Source organism: Cryptomeria japonica, chromosome 7 (assembly GCF_030272615.1).
Source record: "Cryptomeria japonica chromosome 7, Sugi_1.0, whole genome shotgun sequence".
Taxonomy (NCBI): domain Eukaryota; kingdom Viridiplantae; phylum Streptophyta; class Pinopsida; order Cupressales; family Cupressaceae; genus Cryptomeria; species Cryptomeria japonica.
In genome coordinates this window covers 676981465-676995138 of record NC_081411.1, presented here as the reverse complement: position 1 = coordinate 676995138, position 13674 = coordinate 676981465, and the positions used below count along the sequence as shown (strand labels likewise).

At 40.1% G+C, this 13674-nt stretch overlaps 1 protein-coding gene across 1 annotated transcript; it reads right to left on the bottom strand.

The window, feature by feature from the left end:
* Nucleotides 1-12511: 12511 nt before the first annotated feature.
* Nucleotides 12512-12829, bottom strand: LOC131856941 (uncharacterized). The gene has a single exon (XM_059208907.1). The coding sequence runs from the start codon at nt 12827-12829 to the stop codon at nt 12512-12514; it is 318 nt and encodes a 105-aa protein (XP_059064890.1).
* Between the last annotated feature and the right edge of the window lie 845 nt (nt 12830-13674).

Here is a 13674-nt window from a genome sequence, read left to right as displayed (position 1 = left end):
GATTTTAGGGGATTCAGTTAGGGTTTAGGAAAAATTGAATGTGAAACTGGAATCAGGACCCTTCAAGGAACCTCCCAATAAAATTTGAGTGAAATCGAAACATCTTTCTATTTTTAGAAAGTTGCTATTTTTTAGGGATTTTTAGTAATTTCTATTTTTAGTAAGTTTATATTTATAGTAAGTCATCCTATGTCCTCTTTTGGGGTCCAACGCCGACTAACTGAAAAAGTTTCTATTCTTGGAAAGTTTATTTCTGATAAGGCAATGAAGATCAAGCATTCACGACTACTTCCAATTCCGAAAAGTCAAAAGGCAGACAAAGTCAGTCAAAAATGGCCAAGTGTTGGAAGCCCGTTCCTGAAAAGGAAAGTGCAGAAAATCCACCTAAGTCCAGAAGAAGAAAGGAAATGATGAAATTCCCTCTTCAAGCCAAAATTCCACCCCAAAACAAGATAGCGCTAAACTCAATTGGCCATGGAATTCATGCAAAATGATGAATTCCTCCTTCATTGCAAAAATCCACCCCAAGCCAAAGAAGGGCACCAAAATGAAGTATGCATGGAGAGATGGAAAATTACGAGAATCCATGCAAATGAAGTATGCATGGAGAGATGGAAAATTATGAGAATCCATGCCAAGGGTGAAATAGTGCCTAGCAGTGAAGGAGGGCGCGAAAATGGGGTGTTCAAGGAACCCTTGAAAATGTTGAATTCCCCACCGACAGCAAAATGTCACCCCAAGAAGGTCATAGGGTGCCAGAATGGGGTGACCATGGAATTCATAAGAATGCGTTGAATCCTTGGCAAGCACAAAGTTCCGCCCTACTCCTCAGGAGGGCGCCAAAACAAAGGGAGCTTTTAAAAATGTTGAAGTGATGAATTCCTTGGTTAAATGCATTATGCGCCCAAGCCCAAAGAAGAACACAGGCACCAAATTCAAGAGATGAGGGAAAATCTAACAAAGCGTGAAATCCATGACCAACGCAAATTAGCGCCCAAGGCATGATTAGGGCGCCAAAACACACAGGGCATGGAAAATGGAGAAAGTTTGAAATTCCATGGTAGGGAAGAACCAACGCCCAGGTCAAGGAAAGGTATTGAAATGGCAGAGGCATGGAAATGATGAATTCCACCATGCGAAATGAATTCCACGCCTAAGTTGGAAAACTAAAAATTTGTCTAAGGTATGAAAATCCAAGGGTCAAAGGATGAATGAAAAAGCAAAAATCCCCTTAGGAAAAATTTTGAAAAATCTATTGTTAGACACCAAATCTCATCAGAATCCATAATTTTTTGCAGATTTGGAATCATGAGAGATTTCTCTCTGTATTCCCGGGTCCTAAATTTTAGGGAAATCCCTAAAAAATAGGAGATGTTGTAATGTCCCCTTTTCTAGGTGACATGAGATGAGCAGGGGTTGACCTACCATTCAAGTTCCGTAGGTCAACAACATGGTTAGGGGACTCATTCTGAGGGTCATGGAGCTTTGCAGGGGCTCTAGGAGCCGTTTCGGACCTTCGGACGAGGTCTCCTATTTTTTAGGGAGGACCACCTAGGGGACCAAGGAGCAGAGCAGGATCCTTTTGAGCAGTTACAGGTGTTTGAACAGAGGTTCCTACTTTTTAGGGAGATTCCCTACCTTTTAGGAGGTTGTGGCAGTTTCCATATTTGAGGTTCCACGGGACCATACTATGGTTTCAGTTTCAGGAAGATTGGGTGTGTTTCCTAGTTTCTAGGAGCATCCCTAGATTTTAGGGATGGGACTGCCAGTTAGCTCAGCTTTTTCGGCATCGGTCACAGATAGGTGACAAAGTTATATTCATGATTGTTCGGTTATTTTGGGCTGTTATTGGATATCTGGAGATATTTTAATATATTTAAATATTTCCTAAGTTAGCGATTAAATAAATTAAAATAAGGCTATGTATTTAGTCATTTCGAAGTAATAAGGGGTTTCTGGCTTCATCTGGGTTGATATGCCTATGTGTTATAGCTCGTTGGAAAGGTCTTGAACTTTGCTACATGATTCTCACCTTCCGGAGTCTTTTTGGATGCCTGACGCTATTTATTTGCAATTTAGTGTTATTTTCCTATAGTTGACACCATAATTCACTCTTTTCATAATGCGCCAACTTTACTCCCTTTTAGGGTTTGGCTTGGAAAGGAAAGGAGATATAAGGAGATGAAGACCTAATTGTTCATTATCTTTTTACACAATCAAACTTATTTTGTGAATTTGCTCTGAGTGAGTGATTCTTCATCTGGGACGCAAACCCCAAGATCTGGACTGGTTGGGACATAGCCCTCAGCAGTTATTGGCATTGGATTCTTAAGGCAGAGTGCATAGTTGACAGAGATTGAGTATGCAGAGTAAGGGTTTCAGCATGGCAGATTGATTCTTCAGCTTGGGCGTGATCCTTGCAGCCTTAGGGCCGCCATTTGCAGCAGGTACATCCCACGTGGAATGTAAGGAATTCTTGATTCATGATATATTATTTTGTGAAGAACTTGGAAGTTGCAGGTCTGCAATTTACAACAGCAAGCAGGTTTGAGACGGAAACCTCAGATTTGGTCTTCAGGAGGACGGAATCCCTTCTACAGGAGGCACGTGGAACACATCAGAAGCTTGTTCCAGGCATATTGAGGAGTCATTTCAACAAGCAAACTCAGTAATCATTAGCAGCAAGGTCATTACATCAGATATGAGCAAGAATACATTCAATTTCAGTGCATTACTTATTTCTTTTGGCAACTGTACTGTTTCCCAAGGGGGTCGTACCATTACAGATGGTTGTGGAGTGATAATAAATAAAATGGAGGGTTTTAACTCCATTTCTTGTTCTTAACTTCATTGTTAGGATCAGCAAGGATTGTGTAGAAGAAATCACATTCATCAGACTTGAATTGAGATCAGGGTGAGCAAAACAGTGAGGATTTAAGGCTAAAATTGTATAATTCTGCCTAGCAGAATTTGGATTTCCAATTGGTAATTGGGTTTTTGGCCCAATTTGTTATTGGTAATTCATTTGGAGGTAGTATAAGTGTATTGGTACATCTGGACTGCCCTTGTACCTTCAACTCATGCCTGTATCCATTTCTGGGTAGCAAATCAGCAACAAACCCCAGCGCTCGATCCGTGGTATGTTTCTAATTGTTTTGGTGAATGTATCTTCACTCCTAGTTGAATGTAATCTGCTGTCATAAATAAAATCAGAAGCTGATATCTTATTTTGAGTTGAATTCTATGTTATTATTGGTTAATGGTTGCAATCCCCATCACCAAAAAATAAACAACACTTTCTGAATCTTCTGTCTAGTCTCTAAGAACACCAAAAGGCTCTGAAAGATAGTTTATTAATTAAAACTTATCCAGGGCAGCAAAGAACCCATTTAGGGATCTTTCAGATGTTGAAGAAGCATGGCAAATTCCCTTCGAAACAGTAAAAGTCAAGCCGAGATGATAAATAAAGTGAATCTTGAAGAATATTCCAATTTCCCTCCAAAATTTGAAAGAATGAAAAGTTGGTGAGTTGGCAAGGAATATTCTAAGTATGATGCATCACTAAGTGCATTGTGAGAAATTTCCAAATTTGAACTCAACAACAAGGAAGATTCCGTGTGCATGGCGAGATAAATGGGAAAGTGTGACACATAATGAATGCAATTGCCAAAATTGATGTCTCCCAACTTCGCAACACGATTTGAGAAATTCTATATAAGCATAGAGACACATTTCATTTTTCACGTGCGAGTTTCAAGCAAGATGAGTTGGAGAAGAAGTAAAAGGTCTTTCTTAGTGGATTTTTCATCATTTTCAAGGGGCTTTTCAGGATGGCGGAATCAAGCAAGGTGGTTACCATCACCAGGTAGGCGCAAAAACAAGCAGAGATTTCTTCTAGTTTCCCAGATAAATTCTAGGTGGAAGGAGATCAACGATACAAATTTGGGCACATTCAACTTGGCTGCCTTCAAGATCAGAATGTTTGGAACAGCGGGACATAATCCATCCCAAACAGCTGTCAAGTTTGTCAAGAGCGGAATTGTTGCGGCAACTGATTTTCATCCTGCTATTCAGTGTCTCGATTTGATTCTGGAATGTGCAAAGCACTACAATCCAGAGCGGAAGACAATTTCAATATCAGATGGCAGGCTGCTAGTGACATTGACTCCGGAGTCAATTGGTGAAGCTTTCGGAATTCCTTCACACCATTCCATGACATATAAGACCATTAGTAGAGCTCAAGAAGTGTATGATGCTGGTCTTGCCAGGTGTGCATATATAATCAACAAATAGTGGTTACTAAAGCCTAGGCCACATATCTACGAAATACCAAAGACCTGATAAAGATGTTGAGCAAGGTAATGGGATGTTCACATACTGTGAATTTGGAAACATGGATGTTCTTTTACATCGACGAGATCATGGATGCAAATGGGTTGATAGATTGGGCCAGATTGATCAGTCATTACTTGCACGAACAGCTGAAGGATTTGAAAGAAAGGAAGTACCAATCCTTCTTCATGAGCTCCTACGTGATTTATATGCTTGCGAGAAGGGGAGGCTTTGATGGTCTGCCAGCAAAAGGAGTCACAGGTTGCGGACCAGCACAGCTGAAAGTGCATGAGTGTTATCCTCAACTGCATCTTCACAATGTTAGTTCTTACAAGCTCGCAAACGACACCTTCACTATGTACCTAACAAGACTTATGCAGAAGGAATTGCACACGAAGGTGTCACCACAAGCTAGAGCCCTAGTTCTGAAGTATGGAGCCATGTTCATACAGTTTCTGAAATTCACCTATATCAAGACGCAAGGATTCTCATTTTAGTCATACAAATTGCCAAGGTATCCATCTGACAAATTGGTACTGCTTGAACTTCTGAGGCAGTTAACAACCTATGATCAACTACAAAAAAGAAGCAATCTATTGAATTCCCAGTTGTCCTAGGTGATTTCGTGGAGGTGTGCCTAGGTTTGGAAGCAGCTGACAAAGCAACAGAGGAATTAGCATTCTATCACCTAGAATATTATACATCCAAAGCTCAGTATGATCCTTATCGCCAAATCAAAAAGGTTGTTGGAGTGAAACTCATACACAAATTTCACTTAGAGGATTATTGGGCAAGTGTCAAGGATGACCTTGAAGTCTGAAAGAAAATGTATTCCAGACTGCCCCTTGACACCATCAGGATAAGTGAAATTTTCCAAGTGTCGGATCAAGTAAAAGAAGATTCGGACTTCACGAAACCTGAATTTGAGAAAGTGAAAGATCAAATAAGGAAGTTGAAGGAAGGAAATGTTCACTTGACATATCAATTGATGGGAAGTCTAGATTCCCATAGTGAAGCAATTGAAGGATCTTCGCAAGCCCAGGCACAAGGAGAAATCCGACTTGATAAAGGGAAAAGTGCTCCAAAGAGGAACGATGTTCACAGGAAGTGCAACAAGAAGTTCATCATGAAGCCCAGTAGGAAATCCATCAAGAAGTTCATCAGGAAGTTTAACAAGGCATGCAACAGGAAGAACCTCTGCAAAAGAGAGAAAGGGTAGAAAGGGTCCAGTCACCAACAAGTTCTTCCAATGTATGGGAGGTAGAGATGTTCGCGCAGGAAAATCCAACGAATCCACCTTTAGGCAATATTCCAGCACTGGATATACTCAGCATTAGTGCTTCACACAAACCCAATCAGCCAAGAAGTCAAAGACAGGAAAGTCCTCCGCACCAAGAAGAAACTCGTCAGGATAGTTTAATAGAAGCCATCCTTGGCAAAATGGAGGAAGAATCACAGGAGCAAGAGCAGATGGAAATCCGTAGTCACTCCATTCCCACTCTTGATTGCCTGATGGATAGACTAAGAAGGGAGCCGGAAAAAGAAATTAATCCAGCACGAGAGTTAGAAGAGTTGTTAAAAAAGAATGGATCAACAAGCAGAAAAGAAGACTCCTCGAAAAATTTCCAAGGTCGTGAGGGATGAATTTGGATCCTGGACCTTGAGCCTGCAGTAGATAAGGATAGGAATGAAATTAGGTCGAAAGATTATGTTATCAAACAGGTTGATCTTGGTCATGCTTCCACGAGACAAGTAATTGAAGACTTCCCATAGTGAAGCAACTGAAGGATCTTCGCAGGCCCAGGCAAAAGAAGAAGAGGCTAAGGGAAGAAAATAGAGCCTTATGCGAATACACTAGAAGTCTTCAGCAGCCGCTCAAGGAAGTAAGTCCCTCATTCATTCCTCCTTCTTCCCTCCCTAAGGAAGTTGCTAATGACACGGAGGTAATCAGAGCAATGGCAAAAAGTTCCAGGGAATGGGTAGAGGATGTCTACACTGCATCAGGGAAATTCATTGACGACTTGGCTCAGCTTCATTCTAGGTTTGTGGCCCTTTTGAACAAATTGGAGGTAGCGGAAGGTTTGTGGGAAGATGTATAAATATATCAGGACTTAACCATTCTATGGCTCAGGGCTCTAATGAAGATTCTAAAGCAAACACTGATTGATGGGAAAATAATTCAGGAAAATGAGGTTTATGACTTTCCTCGATGGTTCTGCGCAATTTGCTCAGAAAAGAATACCTTTGACAAATTCAGCATGGAGTCTTTAACTTTGAAAGACTCAATCAGAAGGGTGCAAGAAGAGGTCATCAATGCAATTGAAGCACTGTTCGCAAAGAAGCTCAACGAGGATAGAGTAACAGTGAACTCCCTGAGTTCCCAGTTGCACGAGTTCTTCTTCGTAGGTTCATTCACTAAAGAACATTTTGCAAATGTTTCTTCATTTTCCAATACAATGAAGAAGACAAGAAATCATGGTGGAGTGGGAAAGATTCTTTTCCAAGAGCGAGAAGGAAATTACCTTGATGGAGTTTGATAAGGAAAGTGTGCCAAGTGTCTCCATTGGAAAGCAAGAAGCCGTTATCAGTAAATTCATTGTGTATGCAATTAATGAGCGGGATAATGGTCGTCCATTCCTGGACGAGAATCTTTTGACTAAGTAGTGGCAGCACACTTACAGCTGGGATATTTTTTACTAAGTGTCGGCCATCTTATTAATGGTTTTATGATGGATTCTCTACGCATGTAGTCATCGCATGGGGGATTGATGGGCATTTATTTCTTGCATGGGAATATTTCTTATATTTTGGGCAAGTTTGATGTAATGGGGTGCATTTAATGCACTAATGGATGCCATTTTGCGGCTATTGGAATTTAATTGTATATGGGCTTAATGGGTATTAAATGTTGATTCCCACCTTGTTGCATCTTGAGTGGAGAATATTTTAAGGAAAACCTTAATTAGGGTTTGCATGTAGCCAAGGCCAGAAGCCTATATAAAGGTGTGACCCCCCTCATTTGTAAGGGAGGACAGATTATTGTCTGAGATTGTTGCTAAGAGTTTTGAAGCAAACACTTAATACATTGTTCAATTGTTGGTGTGTTCTTGTGTTGTTTTGAAACTCGCATGGTCTCACTCTTTTCATATAGACTAGATTTTGCTTTCATGTTGTTAGATGAACTGGATTTGATAGGGTAACTTGTTGCAAAGTCCATGCTCATACTTTTGGTCTGCAGCTGATTGTTGCATACTGTGCAAAGTTAGCCTGAGCTTCTGTTATATGTGTATGTTTAACTTTGATTATTAGTGGAGATTGTTCATTGGTGATTTGAAAATCCTTAACACACCCTCTAAAGATTGCACCGCCTTCGTGTAGTTGTGCTATGTTGGCGAAGCGAAGTGTGGTTCGATTTTGAGTGAGTGATCCCATCTCCATGTTCGTAGGATTAGATTAGTATTATCGTAGTTTTCTCTACCCTATCCTATTCACTTTTCTGCATATTTTCAAATCCAAAAATCCAAAAATTGAGCTTTCATTACAAATCATTCATATAGAAATCCTGGAACCCGCAAGTTTGTTAAGATCTTCTATGAGCATACGTAAGGCCCCTTGGGTTAACAACAAACCCATCAACTAACTAAGTCACGTCCACGCACAAAAAGGAACCTTGAGATTAGCCGTTTGATCTTTTTTTGCAATCTTAGCATACGGCCTAATTTTAACAAGAGAGAGTTAAGTGACCGTAGGAAACTTTATTCAATGTTAGGCATAGTCCTAAAAAACGCGTCAAACAAACAAGTGTTGGCTTACCAGGACTATCTTCAAGAGTAAGAGTTGGAGAAGGGGACCAAAACAGACCTAGAGAGAGGATGCAGATAGGACACGCTAGAGTAGGAGAACAAGGATGAGGTGTAAATTGGACCGGTTACAATTTACAAATATGAGGTGTAAATTGGATCGGCTACTCCTCATGGTTCACTTAAGGAACCACCACAAAAGGGAACAGTAGTGTAACCTCAAGATGAAACTCTCTAAATAGTTGAAGAAGCAAGGGGTGGCACTGAGCAAACAATAAATACAATGTTCCAAATGAGATTTGATTAAGTTGATCAGCCACTATACTACAATCACCACCAAGGGAAGATATTGCAAAACAAGGAGGACAAGAACAGGAAGACAGAGTAAATATGTCTAATACCATCACAATGGACCAAGTGAATCATGAGAGAACAATTGTCATTGCTCAATTCATTTCAGATGATGACTTTATCAAAACTTCATAATTCAAAAGTTTATGTTTACAAATGAAGAGGTATCTCACCTCAACGTGGATGATATTGACATAACTCTTGATGAAGCCAGTAAAATGGTGAAAGAAATTGGGACGTTATTGATCCCAAATTGGGATCTTCAAGATATGTTTGTGTTGGATCAAATTAGAAGACAAAAGGATCCAATGTTTGAAGCCGAGTTTGAGAGTGTCAGAGGAGTAAGAGGCACGGGATTTAATTTTGATATCAAATCTTTGGATCAATTGACTAAGGCTCCAAGGACTAATAAGCAAAAAACATTGCATGGAGTAGAGGAAATAATAGGCGATGTTGTTGTGAGAACTTTAAAGGATACAACTACCTTGGAAGCTACCACAATCACTTTACATGGAGTGTCAGAAGAGTAAGAGGCGGAGGATTTAATTCTGATATCAAATCTTTGGATCAATCGACCAAGGCTCCAAGGACTAATAAGCCAAAAATATTGCATGGAGTGGAGAAAAATAATAGAAGATGTTGTTGTGAGAACTTTAAAGGATACAACTACCTTGGAAGCTACCACAATCACTTTACATGCAGCAGTACAAAAAGAGGTAGATGATGTTAAGAATAGGCTTGTTGCTTTAAATGAAGCATTCAATAACTTGTACATGGAAAACATAAGATTGAAGAAATCCTTGGGATAAGTTGACTATCCTCTAGCTCAAGAATGAATAATGGCTATCTATTAGCCTCCTACCATGGCTAAAGGTGAATCTTCTATTGACGAGATAACGCAAATCAAAGAAAAACTCAATAAATATGCAAGAAAAATAGAACTAATGGAACAAGCATTGTATAAGACCAAGGGAAAATTGCCAAGGAAAAAGCCTTGGAAGTCATGCAGAGCATTCTCAAGCACATGTTCTAGAAAATTTTGGATAAGATTGAAGAGGTACATAAAGGTTATCAAGCATTGTTGCAGGCTAAATAAAAGTGCAGAGAAATATTACATGTCTTGAAACCAACGTTTGAGCAATGTCATCCTTTGCGCACACTTTTGAAATATTATTCTTGGCCACACAATTCATACCAAATGCTCCCCAACATCTTAAACCAACAGATAAGATGATCAAAATGTTGGTAGACTTGCCATTTGCAGAGCGAAAAGAGCAAGCAATAAAGGGAAAGATAGAATTCCTCTGCACTCTAGCCCATTGGTCAATTCCAGAACTTCTTAATAAAGATAATGAGTTGAAAAACTTTGAAGACTGCAAGAATGAGTTTCAGATGTGTGTGCCATACATTTTGTTAGTGATCAATAATGGGAAAAAGTTGCAAATGCAAATATTTCATTCAACCTTAGACATAATTATTGCTATAGATGCAGGATATGCCATGTTTGTAAATGATACCAAAACAGACCTTGATAGAAAAACTAGGAAGAGTCCTGCTAGGGTTCCATAGTTTCAACAATTTCAATGGCCTTAAATGCTTGCGGTTGTGGACAGGTATCAACAATATTGCACTCGCGGGGATTAGAGGAGGAACTACATGGAAGGAGGGATAGATTGTATATTCAATTATATTCCAGCTATCTACATAAGGACCTTGCCAGATCCAGGATATGATCACAGGTACCTTACAGTTATTGAAACAAGCTGAGTGTTTATTCAAATACAAATCCATGAATAACTACGTTTAAGTGTCTTGGCTTAACACTTTATTTTCTTTAATTCAATTGTCTTCTTCAATTTCTAGTTCAGCATGTTCCACATCAACAAGTCAGTTCGAGATGAGCTACATCAAAAGGATAGCTCATATCAACATCTCCGAACAAGAATTCAGTTATATTTGCATTTCCATCTCAAAACTGCAAACGTTCTTTGTGCAAATGTAAAGATACCTTCGAGTATATACCTTTGTAATTAATCGAATTTTTGACATTTATCAATGATCCTAAGCTTGTGTGCTCCCTTGCAATCTATAAAAGTGAATTCAAGATCATTGACACGTGGTTTTGTTTTGAAATTTTGTACCGAGCGAGTAAAATAGAAATGTTAATGTGTGAAATGTTTACAAATTTCTTTTAAGGAAAGGATTAAATTCTATGGTCATGTTACTAAGATGTGAGACTGCAAATAAGTGATCTATAAAAACTAGGAAATGGTGCATTGCTAAGAAATGTTTATGTCATTCACAAATATTGAGATTAAATGGTTGGATCTGACTTTGGTATCATGAATATGCATATTTGTCAGTTGACTATCATTACGCTTGCATTTAGGCACCAATCCTTTGTCAAGTTTATTTCATTTCAATAACCATCCAAGAATTCGTTGATAAATTCCTTCATGATCTCATTTGTATAGCACTATTCCTTGGAGCATATACCATTGACACTTCAGAATGCATTCAAGTGACGCGGACATCTTTGGTTCATTACATAATACCAATCATCTACAGATGGATCATCTAGCACATAAATTCGTTTCACCAATCCGAGCCATTCTATTCATGAGCAAGGCTCTGATACCAACTTTTGGAAAGGTCAGGCAAAAGCAAACCAAAGGCAAAAGCCATGGCTTACCAAAACCAAAAACACTTTCAAAGCTGTCTTTATAGAAAACTGAATACTTACAGACTCAGACTGCGGAAATATTTTTCTACAAACTTAGACGCGCTTTCTACAACTTAAGACTCGAAAACAAAAATTCTCTTCTGAAAATAAGCAATTTGCGATGCTAAGTGATTTTCCGAATTAAGCGATGCCTTCCTCTTTGCCTTGGAGTTCCCTTTATAGCATTTGGGAGTCGAGCGAGGCTAACAGATTGAGGACGTGTGGCATGCATCGGACGGACCGACTCGTCAGTGGAGACAGCACTCACGAAGAGATAAGGTTCCGTATAAACAGTTCCTTAGTGGTGACAGCCACCTTGGATTCAGATAAGCCTTATTCTTTATTTATGGACATACGTGTGGGACCCCTACACGTGAAGGGTTGCTTTACAGCCGAAAGCAAATACGGCAAGAAATCTTTGATCACGAGATTTCAAACTCGTGCCTACTTTATCGGTAGTGGGCTTACGGACCCTTGGACAGGTGGGTCAGTCCTTTTTCAGTTGGTTTACATGGCCGACAATAGCCATGATGAATGACAGACCCATTCATTAGTCAGTGTCTGCCCAACCTTCGCTTGAGCCAACTTCCGATGTTTGGTTATCTGATATGTTGCCGGAAAGTGCATTAAACTCGGCGGTCGGATCTGGACTGTTTGGATTGAAGCGTAAGGCTGGAGGAAACTCATCATACCAAGCCAGGGTTTGATAGATATGATGATTCCACACAGATCCTCTTTGGAGGTTATCTTCCCTAAAAAACAGATGGAAAGCATAAACCCAAGAGGGGACGTTGTAGGTTGCCACGAAACGGATGCGATCGACCAGAGGGAGCGTGAGATAGATTCCTTGTGGGCCGAATTCATTGACAAGTCGCCAATTCCAGATGGTATTTTGGATGGACCGGAACTTGAGGTGAAAAATCTGTCCATGCATATGTCCTCTATTAGGATCTTGAAGATTTTCACCTAGCTGTGAATTCTGTGGTGCTTCGAACAGAGTTCTACACCATATCAGCCCATTCTCAATTAATGGCACATAGAAGGTCTCCCAGAGAGCAGGAACCTCATTAAAATTAACCTCCCAAGGTAGGGGATTATACTCCGTCGGATCGCAATTAGAGCATCCCCATTCTAGTTGTGATGGATGGAGATCTGGCCATCTTCCTTCTTGAGGACTTGGCTAGTAGAAGTCAGCAACTTGATTGGCCTCATAAGCAGCCTTACTGAGCAGATAATCACTTCGCAGGCCACTTCTGATTTCTTGCAACGTTAATTCACCTGGAAGAGGCTCTCATAGAATCTGCTTCTAATTCTTAGAGCCATTGAACTCTCTTGATAGGAAATCTGCAAAGACATTTTTACTTCCCTTTAAGTCTTCAGTTTTATAATCGAACTGAGTTAGATACTCAGCCCACCGGAGAAGCCGGTTCCTTGCAACCTTTTTCTTGGTTGTTGCATTCAGAAAAGATTGCAGGTTGTTAAAGTCAGACCGTACCAGGAACGGCTGATCATGAATGAACAGTTCAAACTGTTCAAAAGCTTTTACCACTGCCAATATGTGTTGAGTGGTATCGCTGTTCTGCACCTTGAAAAGTTCCAGACGCATATCGTACAGGTACTTCATTGCCACTTGCGTCTTTTTCCTTGAGTATTGCGCCCCAACAGTGCTCAGATGCGTCAGTCTCCACTATCTTTTCACCTTTTCCTGGTAAGTGGAGTGGTGCGAGGGTTGCACATGTTTCCACTTACCAGGAAAAGGTGAAAAGATAGTGGAGACTGACGCATCTGAGCACTGTTGGGGCGCAATACTCAAGGAAAAAGACGCAAGTGGCAATGAAGTACCTGTACGATATGCGTCTGGAACTTTTCAAGGTGCAGAACAGCGATACCACTCAACACATATTGGCAGTGGTAAAAGCTTTTGAACAGTTTGAACTGTTCATTCATGATCAGCCGTTCCTGGTACGGTCTAACCTTAACAACCTGCAACCTGAAAAGATAGTGGAGACTGACGCATCTGAGCACTGTTGGGGCGCAATACTCAAAGAAAAAGACGCAAGTGGCAATGAAGTACCTGTACGATATGCGTCTGGAACTTTTCAAGGTGCAGAACAGCGATACCACTCAACACATATTGGCAGTGGTAAAAACTTTTGAACAGTTTGAACTGTTCATTCATGATCAGCCGTTCCTGGTACGGTCTAACCTTAACAACCTGCAATCTTTTCTGAATGCAACAACCAAGAAAAAGGTTGCAAGGAACCGGCTTCTCCGGTAGGCTAAGTATCTAACTCAGTTCGATTATAAAACTGAAGACTTGAAGGGAAGTAAAAATGTCTTTGCAGATTTCCTATCAAGAGAGTTCAATGGCACTGAGGATTAGAAGCAGATTTTATGAAAGTCTCTTCCCAGGTAATTTATCGCTTCAAGAAATCAGAAGTCGCCTGCGAAGTGACTATCTTATCAGCA

Excerpts from the sequence above, each read along its gene's own strand:
- LOC131856941 (XM_059208907.1), bottom strand. The coding sequence starts at position 12,829 with ATGAAGTACCTGTACGATATGCGTCTGGAACTTTTCAAGGTGCAGAAC.